The sequence below is a fragment of the Dipodomys merriami genome, unplaced genomic scaffold (genome assembly GCF_024711535.1).
Source record: "Dipodomys merriami isolate MVZ:Mamm:240054 unplaced genomic scaffold, mDipMer1.0.p SCAF_44, whole genome shotgun sequence".
Classification (NCBI taxonomy): domain Eukaryota; kingdom Metazoa; phylum Chordata; class Mammalia; order Rodentia; family Heteromyidae; genus Dipodomys; species Dipodomys merriami.
Window position 1 is genome coordinate 6977641 of NW_027206002.1, and position 17630 is coordinate 6995270.

A 17630-nucleotide genomic window follows, 5' to 3' on the forward strand; every position below is an offset into this window, starting at 1 on the left:
TTCAATCTGAACTCCGTTTCTCAGAGGAGGCCATTCATTTTCACCTAAGCCAATCCCGTCTCTAACTCAGTGTTCTTTTTGTTTCCCGTCCTGCCACGTAGCTTTCAGAAGAGGTTAGCACTGTGTGTGTCATTAGAAAATACCCTATTTGTGTCTGCCTCGCTCATTAGATAGAATGTGAAAGCCAGTCTGGCTTTGCCTCGATGGGTCCTCCAGCACCTACCCGAGTACTTGTTGAGGGAATGAAGAAATCATTTCAGTCTTGAGGGAACTCCATGGGAAAAACATGCGGGAGAATTGTCTTGCAGCTAGCCCCAGGTCTCGGGCAGGAATGCCAGCCCGGGCTTTTAGAAACAGTAACTACATTTCTTAATCCATTGGAGTAAGAATACCAGTGAAAAGTAGCTTGCCTTCCTTGGATTTTACCCCTCCCAGTTCAGGTTACTTCTAACCTCATCAAACCCCTTCCCTGCCAGTAGTTACCATTTTGTCCTAAGTAAACAGCCTTACCAACAGAGGTTAAGATGGAAATATTTGGATTCACACTGGGATAATATTCCACCCAAATTCTACCTCCTCAAAGTGAACCCTTAGGTACTTGTTTACTATAGCCCCTGCCTGGCTCTTCCTGTTGGAGACCTTTTCCATTTTTATGTTACTCCTTTAAAAAAAATTAGTTTTATTGTCAAGGTGATGTACAGAGGAGTTATAGTTGTATTTATAAGGTAATGAGTACATTTCTTGTCCAACATTGTTACTCCCCGCTCATTTTCCTCCCACTTTCCCTCCTCCCCCTCAACTCCCTCCCACCCCCAAGTCATTGTCTTGTGAGTATCCCTGTTGTATTGGTTCACCCTTTGTCCTTTGTCTCACCATTTTGTCATTTCCCTTCCCTTTCCCAGAGCAGATGAATGTATATACAAGATACAGGGTTCCAATTCACTGAGTGAAGATAATTCTTTCTTCTTTTTCTTTTTCCTTTGGGTTATCCCCTGTTGTTACTGTATTTTATTTTGGTACTTTACTCCTTTATCACTTCTGAAGGGCAAGGTAAGGATGTGACGTAACTGCCAACTGAGCAGTGTTCTCACACTTCCTGCCCCTAGAAATGTGAGGAATCCAGATGTCTGTCCTTTGTATATCTCGACTGGCCACAGTCTCTTTACGGCCAGGATGGCCACTGCTTTGCCAATACAACTTTCTCAAGCCCTACGTGGCTTTTTAAAATGTATTTACATCAGTAAATTCTTTTTATTTTTGTCAGTTGGGGGGCCTTGAACTCAGTGCTAGCTCCACCACTTTGAGCCACAGTGCCACTCTCTATTTTCTGGTGGTTAATCGGAAGTGAGGGTCTCATGGACTTTCCTGCCTGAGAGGCTAGGGTTACAGGCATGAGCCACTGGTGCCCATCTATACCAGTGGATTCTAGGTGTCAAAGCATATCAAAATTGTTCTCAAAATTGCCCTTCTCTCTAGACTTGATTGTGGTTCCTAATTGGGGTAGAAAGCTCCTGTGTCGTCTCCCGGGTAGGCTGCCGTGCTGTGGGACGGAACCACGGGGACATGTGGGTCCTTTCAGGTTCTCCATCCTTGATGTAGAGTATGCCCCTGATGGTGTCTTGGGGGCTGGGCCATTTTTTTCCCTTTATGCTGAGGCTGCAGTTTACCTTGGGGGTCTCAGTGGGTAGGGGTGGTAGTCTAGGCATGAGAAATGGTTCCATTCTCCAATGTGGATTGCCATGTCACTCTCTCAGCTGTGTTTGTGATTGGGCAGGTCCTTTTCTGAACTCTTTCATGCATCCTTTTTGACCAAATGTGGCTATTGACGGCCAATTCAGGCTTTCCAATGTCAACCTGCCCACTCAGTTCAGTGCCATGAGTCTGCCTTCCCCGTGGACCGGGTACTGTTTGAATCGGTTTCTCCATTGCACTACATTTTCACCTTTTGCTTTGGTTTTTACGTCGGACTGTCACCTGTGCTGGCCCCACTTACACCCAGCTCCGAGCCGGGGCTGGCACACACTCGGCCATTTGAGGCCTTGAGTGAACAACTGAATCAACCGTGAGTTATGTTGAGAAGTTTTTTGGTTTTTTTATCTTGCGTGCGAGTGATGGATCGCAGCTGTCCGTTGCAAACATTTGTTGACGTTGATATTTTCAGTGTGAAGGGTGGGGTGGCAGCACGGGGGAGGAGGGTCTCTGGGACATGCTGCTTTTGTTCTTCCTGATCTGGCCCCTAGGGTCTCGTGCTTCTCCTTGGACCCTGGGTAGGTGTGCCCGACGGTTGCCTGGACATGGCTCCTTTGGCGGATGACTTCTTTCCTGTCTACAGGCCCCAGGTTTCTCTTCTGGCACTAAATAATAAACAAGGGATTTGAGGAGGCCGGGGCCACTCGGTGGTTTTTGCTTTTGATAGTATGTAGCTAGCCAGTTATCTTGGAGACCTGCCTGATCCCAACATTAGAACTGCTGTCCTGCTCCCCAGAGCAACCTGTCTGCATCCGTCCCATTGAATGAATCACTGCCAGTGCATTTCCTTCTTTTTCTTTAAAATTGACATTTCATCAACATCTTTGTTGTACGCTAAGCTTTCCTTATAGGCTAAAATTCTCTGCAGAAGATGTTTCTGATGACTGCAGAAGGAAGGATGGTCGTCGGACCTCTGGTTAATTCCAGGACTCGGAACTTTGCTTCTTAATATAGAATGTGCAAATTCTACCATCAGTGGGAAGAATGTATGCTAAGTAGATAAAAATCAGTCCCACTGTAGCATAACTCTCCAGAGAAAAGCCATAAAACTGCTTGATGCTTCAGTTAAAAAAAAGTAACAAAATATTTCCAGTTCCGGAAACTGAATTTTATTCCTCATGTAAATATAGAAGCCTCTGGAGAAGAGAATTACATTTGGAAGAAGGGAAAGAAACAGAGGAAGCAGAAAGAAGGGAGCGTCTCCAGCACCACAGCTAGGAGCATCAACCCTTCTTCAACATAGGGCTGGAGGTGACCGAGGTCCCAGATCCAGTCCCCAGCACCAAAACAAAATAAAGCAAAGGGAGCGAAGCATTATCTTTTTCTACCCACCCCCTCCACGCCCAGGTTGCATTGGTCAGCAAACCGTGTTGGTTGGATTCCCTATAGAATCGCAGCTCTGTCTTGCCTGGACCACCACAGTAGCCTCCTCATGAGTGGTCCTAATGCCCTCATCTCGTCCTCTTCATTCCTGTAGCTACCAAGAAAACACCTCTAGTACACATTTAGACCCCCTTGTTAGAACAGAGGAGACTCCACACTTGATCATGATAATAAGCATTTATTGAGATACGAATAATGAGAAAATATAGTGAAGACAGCCGCAGACAATTCTATGTCCTGCCTGTTCTATCTACATAGCTCTCATTGTTTGATACCCAAGCACAGACCCTGTGAACAAATGAACTCATCTTAGGCTACAATAGGAACCTCAGTTCCTTTGCTCAGTATATCTCTGCATGGGGACTATGCCTGTAGGAGTTGCTCAGTGCATGTTGAGCTGTGCATTGAACTTCCCAAGATCGTTGTGTTCATCTGCCTACTGCACTCACACATACTTTCTTTTCCTCAATGCACCCAATCCAACTCAAGGTGCAGCCACGCTACCCACCCAACTTCTGTAGGCCTGGGGTCCTTGGCTCATTCTTCATAGCTCAGCACAGTTCCACTGCCTTTCTCAGCCCATCAGATCCCACCAGAATGTACATGCAGAGCGTTCCGGACCAGTCCTTCATTGCCATTACTGGCTGGCTATAGTATGGCTGTGGCTGCCTGTGTCAGTGTGCCCTATTCAGGCGTAAGCTCTGAGAGGCTGGAGCAGTGGTGCTGTCCTTGGTGCGCAGCCACCAGGCTTTGGCTGATGTGGGAGACACGCTACACGTGAGGCTTACAGGAATGAATGAATGCATGGATGACTGGATGCGCTAACACTCTCAAGAGGCAGGCAGGCCTGAAGAAGGAGTATAGAAGCTTGAAAGTCAGACATGTAGGCTGGTTTTTATTCTCTGGAGCACTGTAGCATGCCTGCCTCAACATACAGTAGGATGGTTTGGATACAGGTTGTCTTTCTGAGACCCTGATTTTCCTGAGAACAGGGACCTTTCATTTCATTTTTTATGTTCTGCATCCAATGCAGAGTTTCAAGTATGCCTAGCAAATGGCCGTCTTAGTCAGTATGAAATCCTCTTTTTAAAGGATGGAATCTTCTTATTAACTTACACATTATCCTTAGATTGGGCTGTCCTCCAGGACAAAGGGCTGTCAGCAAGTTCCCACGGGTACCCCCTGCCTCACAAATGAGGGTCTGGGGGTTGTATCACAGCCTATTAGCTCTACCCATCAAGTTTCTGTTGAACTTCGGTTATTTGCTGAGTTATCAAGGCATTTTACAAGCATCATTAACCTTATCTTATCTGATAATTGCAAAAGCAGGCAAAGCATACAACAGTGCAATTGGCAAAACTTATGATTAGGGCGGAACTTAAAGTGAAACAGGATGGCCCAATGTGCCCATCTGGTGGAAGGTTTGACTCCAGATGAATGTGTTTCACCCAATAGGAATCGCATCTGATTGACTGGAGGTTACAAAAGTATAGACTGTAGCCAGTTGTGAGCTCACACATGCCCTGTCAATGAGCTGGGCCACATAATTAATTGACCAGAAGACTCACTGGGATTAATTAGCTCTTGTATGTGAAGAACTTGGCTCAGATGTGCAGCACTCAGGACAGTGTTTTAAAATGACCAGTTGTTAGGTTCACAATTCTGTCCCTGCTGCAGGATTTCACTGCGGAAAGGGTTGGGCAACTCTGTGGGCCAGCCTGGCAGATGCAAGCCCACCTGAGACCGGCAGAGGGCAGCAGTGCGCTGCGTGAGTTCAATTTGCATCCCGGATCAGCAAGTCCCCGGGGACCCACCGGGAAAGAACGTGGGTGTCCCAGGCAAACACAGACCTTTTCCATTATAGTGAGCTTTATTCATCTGCAAGAGAGAAATGAACACACAACCCGGAGCCATCACAGACAGGAAGTAACTTTAATTAAATAGTGTGAAAGTTGAAAAGTTTTTACAGCTTGAATTTTTGCAAAAAAAAAAATTATAACAATTTCTACAGTAGTTAGGTTCTCTAACAATTGAACTGTACAGTGTGTGTCTATTCAAAAAAGTTTGGATAAGAAGGTGAAAGGTTAGTAGATTCAGAGATGACTTCACCAAGCTGCATCTAAACTCCACCGTGAGGCTGGGCATGGACTGTGACCCAGCCATCCAGAGGCTGTTCCCCCACAAACTGAAATCGGAAGTGAATTCTCTATTTCATTTTTCTTCTTAAAGCCATATTCTGCATTTAGGGGGACATATTGGAAAGGAACTTGTACAATGTTTGTTTATGTAGAAGAAAAGAGGATCCAAGGGCCAGAACGTCTTTCCATCTAATCAGTTTAAAAAAGGAAAAAGGAAAAGAAAAAAGGAAGCAACCAAACACAAATCATCCACATTTTAAAGGCTCTTTGGACTTTCAAGGAAAGTTGTAACCACGTCACATGGCTCACAGATTGGTGGCATCTTTTTGTCAGTGTCTGAGCCGGGACACCTCGCCGGCAGACCACTTCTTTGCAAACAGTTAAGGGGCTCACCAGACAAAATATGGCTTTAAACTGTATACATCTTCAGGCCAGCACTTACCACACGAATTCAGACAAATCTTTTCTGAGTATCGAGAAGCAATGCTAAGCCTTACTTACATTTTCCAGTTTTTCTTTTAAATTACTATTAGTTATCATTATTATTTCTCACCATGAAAAAATCAGCTTTCCACCCTCCCCCTCCCTTCCCTAAACTCCCTCCCTCCCCCACCCCACCCATAAAAATCGCACTCTGACAGTCTAGTGAAAACCATTGCAAAATCCATACGGGGCATGCACAATTGCAGCATTGTCGTAAATGATTTCTTGCTCTACTAGAAAAAGTTACATTGTCGTAAGGTAACAAAACAGTTCTTTTGTGCTTTTCAATTTCTTTGTTATTTTTTTCTTTTTTTTTTGTCTTTTTCTCTTCTCTTAGAATGTTTGTGATGACTGATGACGGGTTTCTTGGTGCACGGTTACAATGTACAAGTGAAATGAATATGATTTGCATTGTTAAGGCATCCAATCTGCTGGTTTATATTTATGTGAGAGACAGAGGAAATATACAAGCAGACTTAAGAAAGAAAGTATGTTCACTGATTTCTATGAACTTGCTCCCCCCACCCCGAAATTTAATGCACAAAATGTGTCACTCCAAGGGGAGAGATTCCATGCATATTAATAGAGTAAAACAGCATTAGTTTTTTTGTAAGTTTCCAAAGCAAAGGATACATTTTTTTTTAGTCTACAGAACTAAATACTACAAGAATAATATGCTACTATTTTTTTGCCATATATTGGAAAAAACTTCTTAACTTACAAATAATACAAAAATAGACAATGGCTTTTGGGTGGAAATAAAAAAACTGAAGCATGGTTTAAAACAATACTAAAAATAACTATAAATGAAATGTTTAAAAATCACATTGAAACAGCTAATACAACTGTAGATGAGCAAACAAATACACACTTTTCACATAGCAAACATACACAATAAAATAAACTGGAGGGTGGGAAGAAGAGGAGAAAGGGGAAAAGCAATTTACAAATTCCAAAGATAAATACATTATTTATATGGATATTTTACAAAAATTCCCATTAAAACAAAAAGCCTTTTAATTAACTTTGCAGGTAAGTGCAAGCTAAAGGTAGTGAGCTTTGTTTTTATTTCCTTTGCAGTAAAATCTTTTTTTGTGAGATTGAAAAACCATGTTAAGACATTAAAATGTATAAATAGAACAACTTTGGCAAAAAAAAAAATCACAAAAAAATCTACAGTATTTATAACTACATACAAAAACACAAAAGGAAAAAGCAAAGGGGGAAAACCTCAGGTAATGCATCCTCAGAGCCTTGCTGCATCTTTACCGTTCATTCTTTAAGAACACTTCCTAGATGAACAAAGCTTCCCACAGAACAGAAAACAGTGTATGAGGGGTCCCATCCTTCTTTTCCTTCCCTCTGGTTAATTCCACAGCTCTCCACTGGTGACCGCATCTGGGTGTTAGAAAGGGTAAGAGCCTACTGCTGGAGACCCTGTGGTGAGCTGGAGCCTTGTGGGTTGCTCTTGTTAGGTATTTGATTTTACTTTATCTGTTTGAGTATGAGTGTGAAGTTCAGTATGTGGGATTCTAGGTAGGGTGAGTAAACTTTGATCTTGAAAATGGAGGCATGTAGGTGGGATTTTGGCTTGATCACTGGAGAACAACAGTGGAGTTTTGTGCCTGGACCGTGTCCTGTGAAATCTCCAAGGTGACTGGTCTGCAGCAGGGTGCCACCAAGCTCTCAAGAGGCTACTGGCTTCAGTAGAAGTTGACATAAGGAAAAGAGAGGATGATATTGGGTTTAAATATGCAGTTTTAGCAATCTGTCTAGAGGCACTGGATTTTTAAATTTTTTATTTTTTATTTTTTTGAGTAGAAGGGAAAAGATGTGATCACTTAACATCACCTTTGAACTTTCCAGGCTGCGTTTATTTACAGCTACTTAAGACAACGTTACAAAAGAGAGGAACAAGCTTGCTCTGCTAAGGGAGGGCGGGTGGAAATGCGGTCTGAACTAATTACCACTGGATATGCTTTAAGGCGCAAAAGCCCACCCTTAGTTCTCTAAAAAAATCTAACTGGCATTCCTATTCTGTCCCATACAAGCTTTTTTTTTTCTTCCTTCCTTCCTTCCTTCCTTCCTTCCTTCCTTCCTTCCTTCCTTCCTTCCTTCCTTTCTCTTCCTTTTTTCTTTTTTTTTCTTTTTTACTTTTTTGTAAATATCACCACCTCATTCTCCCTTTACACAGCTTTAAAAACATCATAAATTAAAACATGGAGTCTTATTTATAGTGTCCCTTGTTTATAGCTTTATGGTTTATAAAAGACAAATGATGCAGAGTTAAGCTTTTGAAAAAGAGAGAGAAGGAAAAAAAGTGGAGTTGCTTTTATCAATACAGAATAAATATATCACTCCCAAATACTTGGGAGGGACAACTCTAACCAACACCCTGCCCTTGCACTCCCTTGCCAATTTCAGTATTTGCAAGGTCGGTGATTTTTGTTCGTTTAAAAATCTGCAGTTATTGTGACTCCTCTTAAAAAGGCCTGAGTTAAAAGTTCCGCTCTGGGACTTGGATCAGATTATTCTCCTCGCTGTCTCCGAATCCAACCTCTTCATTAATAAAATTCTTCAAGGCAATTCTTTCACATCGGGGGAACGATCATTCCAGATATCGCTAGGGAAAGAAAAGATACAAGTCAATGGTTTTTCCATGCAAACAGCTACACTGAGAAAAAAAAAAAAACATTAAAAAAAAAGAGACACCCACACATGACTATGCTGATTGAATATTAACCACACGTGTGCTTGCGTCTCCTCGGGAAAGAAGTTTTGGCATGAAATATACATCTGCTTTATTAGAAATGATATCAGCTTGTGGATAGGCCTCTAATGGAACAGCATATCCTAAACATTCCTCTGAATCTGACTTCAATTTTGCAAACCTAACTAGAAAGCTGCATAGTTGGAATACCACTGGGAAAGTTGAAGCCTGGAACCTTGCAAAATAGTGAGAATTTTCTGCTTGTCACTCTGCCTTGCTGCCTCTTTGTATCCCAAATATAAAATAATTGGCACCTTACCAGTGCCAGCAATGTCTACCAGCCAAATAAACAACCACGGCCACCACCACCACAAAAAAGTAGCTCTCACAGCCCTCCAGATGCTCCGTGTTTACAGGAAAACAGCAAGAGAGAAGTTGTTCATTTGTCATCTGAGGGCCTCCCCTGCTCCCCCAGCCCTGTCCTGCAGGAAAGGGCAGCCATGGTAGGCATTGTTCATTGGGAAGAAGAAGTTAGGAAAAAGCAAAGAGTAGTAGCAAGGTAGGAAGAGAAGACACATCGGCATGAAAATCTCGACTATCTTCCCTATCACTGCTTTGCTGAACATTTCTGGGATAAGCAGTCCTGTCTGGCAAGTAATTAGCCTGGGTTCTGCTCCTAGGAGGGAGCTAACCCACCCCTTCTGCTCAGTGATATGGGTGACAATGATATGTGTTCCGTTAAGCTTCCCTGGGCTGTCTCCTGTCTCTCATATTAAATAGGCCATGCATTTCATATGGCCTATTTCCTAAGGTGGGTGGAAGGGGTCAGGGGAGAGCCACAAGACAACTAATACAACGTGCCAACGTTGGGATAAGTCAAGACAAGAATCAGAAGCCAAACATTAGAAGCAGGACCCATTTGGACTCAGTGAAGGCACTGAGAAAAAGTCACTGCTTTCTTTTTAGTGGCAAGTTTAAATTTAAATTAATGTTCTTGTTAGTGATGACTGTCTCTAGAAAGTAGCACTCATCTATCAGCCGTTGTGTCTGGAAAAATGTGCCTTTAAAAAATAATAAAATTTAATTTTTTTTTTTTAAAAAAAGCACTTGTGGAAATCCTGCAGTGGGCACTGGAGAGACCAGCAGAGCCCTCGGGCCCACGCCCCTCCCCCACCAGCCCGACATTTGAGATTCAATTAAAAGAAAAACCCAAAAGTATTTTCCCAAACACTTTTTCCGTTAATTTTTAAACCCATCTGTATTCACAAGGAAATTCAATCCACATGTTTCTGATTCATTTACACGTAAATCATCCAAATGCTGTTTTGCAAGAGCTGTTTTGCAGTCCAAAAGCTCCTGGAGTCCTTTCCTAAGACCTCCTAAGCCTTTTTTTTTCTTAGAAACAGGAAGGCTGTCTTTGGCCAAATTCAGACCAACTTAACAAGCCCCCCTCACCCCAAGATCTGGGATCAGTTGGAAAAGTAGTCCCCGCAGATCTTGTTGAGCTAGGAATTTCACTGAACTGGAGATGCGTGAGTGTGTGATTCCAGCCTGCACTAGAGAATCCAAGGGTGTGAGGCCCCAAAGACAAGAGGGCCAGGCCGCCCCCACCCCACCCGCAGTGTGACAGCCCAGGGCCTCTTCATCCAGGCTCCTGGAGGAGCAGAAAGCCTATGGCCAAGACTAGTCATCTTCTCTCTCTACCAATGCTCTCATTAAGGACAACCCCCTTAGGACAGCAGTGTGACTCAGGCAATGTCTATGTGATTCAAAGCAAAGTAACAGTGCTTTCTGCTCTCCACCTCCTGCTGCAGTTGGTCCATGAATCTCTCCCTCCCCATCATTCATTAGTTGAGCCCTGAAAGCACCCCTTTGGATGGCCAGAATTGAAAAAAAAAAGTCTAGGCAGTATGTTTCGGTATCTGGATAATTTGTTGGATTAATTGGATTAAGCCTGCACCTAGAGCCCCATGTAAAGTCCACCACAAAGCTCACTGATGTGGGCAAGTGGTGGTGGCAGGAATGGCAAACTTCACAAGAGCCTCAGCCGGGCACGTGGCAGAGAGCCAAGTCCCTGGGCAGAGAGCGGGACCAGGCATGCCTTCTCCCGAAGAGCAGGAGCTGAACAGCCCAGAATGCCACCACACTGAACGCCCGTGCAGCCATGGGGACTTCTGAATTGTTTGAAGAGAAACCGGAGATCAAGATTTTTTCCAATCACATAATAGCTTCATTTCTATATGGCAAATAATGCATATTAAAAAACAAGTAGGGGCCTCAGGCCGGGTCTTGATCTGCCCCTTGGCGCACAGACTTGAGTTTAATGGAAACCACTGGCCCCACACATGCCTCCACCCAGAATTTGTCAGGGGGTAACCATGCCCTAAAGTGCAAAACTCCAAAGACAGAAACCTTCCTGATAAGCACATTCTAGGAAAGAGCACCGGGTGTGGCCCCTGAGTGCAGATGCTGGGAGAGAGGCCTTTCCATACAGCTCTCTGCACAACAGGCCTGGAGCTCTTGGTTTAAGCGCTGCTTCACTTGTAGCTGTGCTGCAATCTTCAGATTAATTAAGTGGGTGAGAGGGACGGGCATCTGAGGCTCACCATGTTCCAGAAACGCGGCTGACTTGCCCAGTAAGATTCCCCGGACGCCACCACACCCCCAGAGCCTCAAGCCAAGACATCACAAGACTGGTGGCTCTGTGACCCACATTCCCTACCAGAAGCCCCCAAAAGTGACTGGCTTAAATGGTAATGCAGTTTTCATTAGAGTTTCTACATTTTGATAAGAACAAAAAAAAGGGACAATTTTGCAGAGCTATAAGTAGAGGACAAGAGGATGGAATATGGTCTTCTACAGGTGTGTGTGTGTGTGTGTGTGTGTGTGTGTGTGCGTGCGTGTGTGCATGTGTGTGCGCGCGCGCGTGTCCGTGCATGAATGAATGATGAGCTTACTGGGTGAGAGACATACTGCACAGACTCAGCACAGCAGTCCCACAGGATTGGCTACTAAACTGCCTGGTATCTAGAGTGGAGAGAACAAGTCTCTGACTACGTCCTCTTTCTGGAAAGCCCCACAGGCCTTTTGTCTGCCTAGCCCATCCAGGACAGGGTGAGGACCAGAGTCACATCAGAGGGGGTTCCAGTCCCATAGTGACTCTGCCCCTAAGACTGCCAGTCCTGACTAAGGAAGTCCTCTGAGAGATGACAAGTATGGGCCCACATTCTGAGGGGACAAAAGCTGTAAGAAGAGAGAGGACATTCCTATGGGCCAGGGATGAGCAAAGTTGGTGACACGTTCTTTGGCCTATGAAAACCAACATACCTGGGGAGCCTGGAATAGTAATTATCAATGATTTTATCTGCGTAAGAGTGGAAGGAAGCCTTCTCTGCATCTTTCAGTTCAAAGGACTTCCACCTTTCCTCAAATTTGTTCTGTGCTGTTTAATTGGCCTTAACCTGTCGGGGAGAACTCAGTAGGGGACTAAGTTCAGCAGAGGGAGTGGGGTACAATTGGTGCTTTATATCCATAGGTTCATCTGCAGAGTCAACCAAGCACAGATCAAAAATCTCACACAGGGCATTATGTTAAGCACAGCTAAAATGTTGATCTCATAGAAGCAGAGAGCACAATGGTAGTTACCAGAGCTGTGAAGGGCGTGGAGGGAAGAAGCAAAAGGATGGCTTACTGGGCACAGTGCTTTGGATGTCCTAACAAAGACATAGTAAACATCTGAGACAGCTACCCAGTTACTCTGATCAGAGTATGACACACTGTATATACGTGCTTTGAAGTGTTAACTCATACTTCATTATCACTATGCATAATTTTCATTAGTATTAGTTTTATTAAGGGTCATTTAAAAATTCAAAAAATATTTTTTGAAACGAAAAGCACTTGGTTCTGTGCTGAACACATACAGACTTTCTGCTTGTCCATTATTTCCTAAACAATGCAGTAATGCAACTATTTACTTAACATTTGTACTTTTAGTAATGTAGAGGTTATTTAAAGTCATAGGGAGATGTGTGAAGGTTATGTGCACATGCTGTACCATTTTCCCGATAGGACTTGAGGATCCATGGGTTTTGGTTTCCACAGGGATCCTGAATTTATTCTCTGGAGCTGAGGGAGGGATGAGCACAGTCATTTTTGTTTTGCTGAGTGACGGCTCAGTGTCGTTAGTAAATTTATGTACATTGTGGCTCCCCACGATGGCAGTCCAGTAAGTACCATTTCTAAATTAGTTTTCACTGTTTGAACAGAACATCTAGTGAGGCTCTTAAAGTGATGATGCCTTGGTCCTAAAAACAAAACAAAATAAGCAACAAAAAATAATACCTCTGGCCAATTTCCAAGGGTCTGTTTCTACTGGGAGACAAAGCTAGTTAGAATCACAGTAGAGCCAGAGAATTTAGAAAAGTTCCAAGAAGGATGGAGCTCATGACTGCAGAGTAAAGACTTCATTTTTCGGACTTTGCTCTGCTTCTTGGTTCCTGGGCTCCAGGTGTCTGCACTGCCTACTAAGCACGCACGACATCCAGCCACACCTGCCTCCTTTTGTCCTTTGTTCTTAACATGTCCTGTTCTTCCATCTGCCTGGGCTGTAGTCCCACTTGCCTGTCATCTGGGTGCATCTCAGATGTAGCTTCTACCACGAAGCTGTCTGGTGTCTGCCTAATCCTTCCTTCCTCTCAACTTCACATCTGGGGGCTGAACCTTTCCCAGGCACATCTGCCTTTGGTGTCCTTACTCTCTGAATACTGGGAAAGTGCTCAAGCTTGGGATTTTGTAGTCCACCTGAGACTTAATCCAAAGCCTTGAACACCGTAGCGCAATGGAGTACAGTGAATGTGTGGGGTTTGCTATCTGTCAGCTGAGTAACTCTGGACGAGCTGCCTCAGCCCACATTCTCAGTTTGCACATCTGTCAAGCCTGGGACACATACATATGGGACGTCCAGTGCAGAGGCTCAGCTGGGAATAAGCCCTCCTACCCTGCTGGTGTGAGCTCCTCATGATCACATGATAACCTCACGATATCAGTTGATGGCCTCATGACATTAAATGGGACTACAGGGTCTATTTGCTAGGCTGCAGGCAAAGAGGTTGTTAAAGGAGTAGTCTTAAAAAAAGAAAACCATTGATGTACAATTAACAGAGTGGTTGGTAGTTGCAGGTAAATAGGCCTTTAAGATATTTAAAGAGTCTAAATGTGTCCCCTCTAATCTTGTTTACATGGTCAATTTGCTTAACCAAGTCTTCCAATGTCACTTGCCCTGCCTTAATGATCACAGTTATGAACTTCCCTGGTCCCAGTAAGTATGTGCCACTGTCGTACTGAAAAAAAGGAGGAAGGGGAGGAACAAAACAGAGCACCTCATCCTGATTCCATAACACACCTAGGTCCCCTTTTAGTGGTAGAAGCGCCGTTTAGAATGTTAAAGACCAAGAGTTCTAGAAGCTCAGTCAAAATGTCTCATCTGGTGCTAAGACTAAGTTCCCCATGTCCTGCTGGAGACTGGATTTTTTTTTTTCTTTTTGCAGAGGTGGGGGTGGGTAGTAATAGAAATACAAGGACAGAAATACTTGTACTTATGCAGTACAGGGGGTACTGAGCAAACAAAATATCCCCTTATTCCCTGTGGGCCACACTCAATATCAGAACACCGGGCAGAGGAGAGCCCAGAAAGGCTCTCCTCCACTCATGTCTAATTGAAAGGGAAGGCAGCAAAGCCAGCGGTAAAATGTCCCCGAGCTAGACACCAAGGCCACTGAGCGCTGCGCCTGCCTGGGGCAGCCAAGGAGCAGAGCCTCAGTTGCAGACCAGTGAGCTGGGAGCTGGGACAGTCTCTACACTCTTGACTATAGGTTACAGTTGGCTTGAAAAGGCCTCGGGAGCCAAATGCACCATGTCACGTGCTTCCACCTTGAAGCTGGTCATCCGGGCCACGTGCTTCCGTCACCAGCTCTTCCTAAGCCCCATGCCATGAAGGCCTCAGGCCTCAGGATGACACTCTGCAGACCTGCTTTTCTTCCTGAACACAACCCCTTGGGTGTTCATCCCACCACCTGCATTTTACCTTGTTCCTGAGGTCAAATGGACGTTTAATCAGGCTCAAGACTGGCAACCCAGGGTGGGTACCAGAAGGAGAGTGGCGTGGCGAGGGAGGGCATGGGAGGGTGAATATGGTCAGTGTATTTTGAGAACCTATGGAACTTTTCCAAGAAGCGGGGAGGTGGCGTGATGGAGTAGATGCGGGAACGTGGTCTTGCATAAATGACGTCAGAAGAAAGCCCCTTTGTACAATTGATACATGCTTTAAAGTGAGAGAAAGGAATGGATATACCTGATCTCCCTGTATTATCATTACTTACTCGGTGGATGCGTATGCCTTCTCTCCAGTGTGATGGCTGAGGTGTGAAGGGAAGGGGACAAGGCTTTACTTGCCCCTGCAAAGGAGCCCCTGGCGTGAATGGGTGGAGCAGGCCATGCCCTAACATGTCTGCGTTGACTCATGCAGAGATGTACAGCTGGACAGCTTTTCTTGTCCCTCTAAAAAGATGCATGGGCTAGTGGGCATCAGCACGAGGGCATCCTGGGCTGGGTGCCACCTGGCTGGGCCAGGCAAATGCGCCTACAGGTTTCTGAGGAGTCGAAAGGCCCTGCTGGAGGCGGGCAGCATGGGGCTTAGGCTCTGAACTGACGTTTAGGTTCAGCTTTGGCTGAACAGCTCTATATGCTGTGTGACCTTAAGCTAACTGATTCCTGATTTTCCTTCTATGCAGAGGGCAGCGTATAGACCTTATGTGACCCCAAAGGTTTGGGGGAGTACTGATGCAGGCTTACAGCAGTGTGAAGCGTCCAGCTCCAAGGGGGCGTGTACAAATATAACTATGCATGCACTTATCTATCAGAAATAGAAGTCCTTTCAGGACTTCCTAGGCCCTCCTAGCTGACCCATGCACGTAACATGCTGGCATGAAGGTGAGATGCTGCGGAGAGCAATGCAGGGCACGGGGGATGGGCACAGCCCCTCCGTGGTTGGCATTCACCTCCACCCTTGGCTGGTTCTATGGCAGGAATTCACTTCCTGAAGCTCTGGCTGCTCTATGTGGACAGATGATGCTAATGGCTCCCACATTTCATCAGGAGATTGTGAGGAATGAACAGAGCCCCTCCACGCTCAGCACAGCACCTCACACGACACTGTTCGTGTCAATAAATGGTGGCTGATTATCTTATTGATCTTAGTTACCTGCCAGATGCCTTAGAAACCCAGTAGATGTCCTTTTTACCCTCTGTGAGTAACTCAGTGCTTGGGAGAGGGAAAGAGGGGATGAATTTTTGAGCTCGATTTTGGCACCAGCTTTTGCCACGCAGCAGCTATGGGGAGCCAAGCAGTTTCGTCACCTCATCTCCTGTAAGGCAGGGGCTGGGAGTAGCACCACAAGGCTCTGCCATGCGGCTGCAATGAGGTCATGCAGGCTGACGCCACTTCACAGATTAGCATGCAGCAAGAATGCGAGAAACGGTGGACTCATGTTTGAAGGGTGGGGTTCCTTTTCTTTGAAGAATGTAAAGGCCATCGCAAAGCTTGATGACTAGTTATTTTCCATATTTTCATACAAGCCAGATTCCAGTGGTATTCTAGGGTTTTTGGTTTTGTGTAGGAAGTCTTTGGTCTTTGGTGTGCCATGCCTTAACCTCAGGGCCGCGATGGGGCTGCGGGATGCCCTCTCATCATCATCCCCATACACATTTACTCTGACTCAGGCAACATAAAGGGGAAGCTGAATGACATACTTCAAGAGAAGGTCAGTCCTGGGAGAGATCCTGTAATGGAGTCCACAAAAGACTGGCCTGATAATGGTGACATTAGGGAATGAGAGAGGAGAAACCTTAATCCTAAGCAAATCCTGGGCCTGAGCAGAATTGCTAGAGTTGGAAAGAGGACTTCTTGGCAACTTGAGCATGGTAGGCAAACACAGGGCTGATGGTTAGAACCAAGGGGAGGGAGAAACACAAAGGAAAGGGAGAAGAAGGGAGAATGGAGTGGGAGGGCCCAAGGCCGGGCCCTCAGCCACAGTGACTCCTCGGGCAGTCATACTGAGTCTCACGGCTGTGGGTCTGGGGCTTACCTTGCAGGCTGTTCCCATTGGTGCTGGTGCAGGTGGGAGGCGGGGAGGTCTGGGGTCTGACGACGGGCGCAAAAGCGCTCTTCTGTTTCACGGCGGAGACCATGTTGGCTGGTGAGAAGGAGAAGATGCCCGAGGAGCTGCTGCAGTTGGAAGGGAGGCTTGTGGAGGAGGCCATGGTGGGGCTGGATGGCACAACTGAGAGCAATGGGAAAGGAGATGAGGAGGCTGAGATCCAACCCTTCCCGGCCGCCCCGGGCGAGGCCGAGGCCCAGGCAGCACCCTGTCACCACCCTCGTGATTTAGTCCTAGTATGTGCTGCCATTCTCGGTTGGCAATCTGCACGTTTGCTGCGGGTCTACGGTGTACCCAGTAGTGTGCTAGGGACTGGAATCGTTTGATCTGTGATTATCCTGAAGAAGTTCATTTGTGAGCACAATACATCTCTTTCAGTGTCTCCCATCTCAGCATTCTTGCTCCATCTCTCCTGCCCCACCCCTCTCCTCAGCTGACCGCAGGAGGGTGTTAGGGACTAGAATCACAGACAGCAATTTGTATCCTAAGAAATCTTCCCTTCTATTCAGCGACACCCAAACCAAACACACCAAGCCTGTGATGAATAGCACAGAGCACACAGCTGCTATCCTCTTGAGTTTTCCAGGCAAGGACACAAGTGTACAGTATGCTCTTTTCAGGACGGAGCAGTACAGAGTGTGGTCAGCTCTGGGAAGGCAAGAAAGGAAACCAGAGAAGACTTCACAGAACATTCTAGATTGGGCCTAAACTGTGGTTCTAAGCAGAGGGTCTGGGGGGGCGGGGGGGAAGGAGGCCTGCTTCAGAGGGTACAGGCGCTGGTGGTGGATTGAGGTGTGAGGAGGAAGGTGAGTTCAAGGCAAGGTCAGAGGCCCTGCTGGGGGCGTGGTGTGTCCCGAATTCACCGCCCCTCCCCCATGTCTGTCATCAAAGCAGGAGACTAGGAGCCCTACGCAAGTGCTCAGAGTCTGATAGTGAGGTGGATGCAGATTG

The 17630-nt window shown here is 45.7% G+C and overlaps 1 protein-coding gene across 6 annotated transcripts in view; it reads right to left on the reverse strand.

The window, feature by feature from the left end:
• Window positions 1-5045: 5045 nt before the first annotated feature.
• The window catches only part of Ebf1 (EBF transcription factor 1), a 415064-nt gene continuing 402479 nt past the window's right edge, over window positions 5046-17630 (reverse strand). For all 6 annotated transcript variants that reach the window (XM_069993923.1, XM_069993925.1, XM_069993924.1 and 3 more), the window contains 2 exons: window positions 16608-16802; window positions 5046-8376 (listed from right to left, as the gene is read on the reverse strand). In XM_069993923.1, the coding sequence (XP_069850024.1) occupies window positions 8345-8376; window positions 16608-16802 (227 nt within the window). In that variant the 3' untranslated portion in view covers window positions 5046-8344. The remainder of the gene's footprint in view (window positions 8377-16607; window positions 16803-17630) is intronic.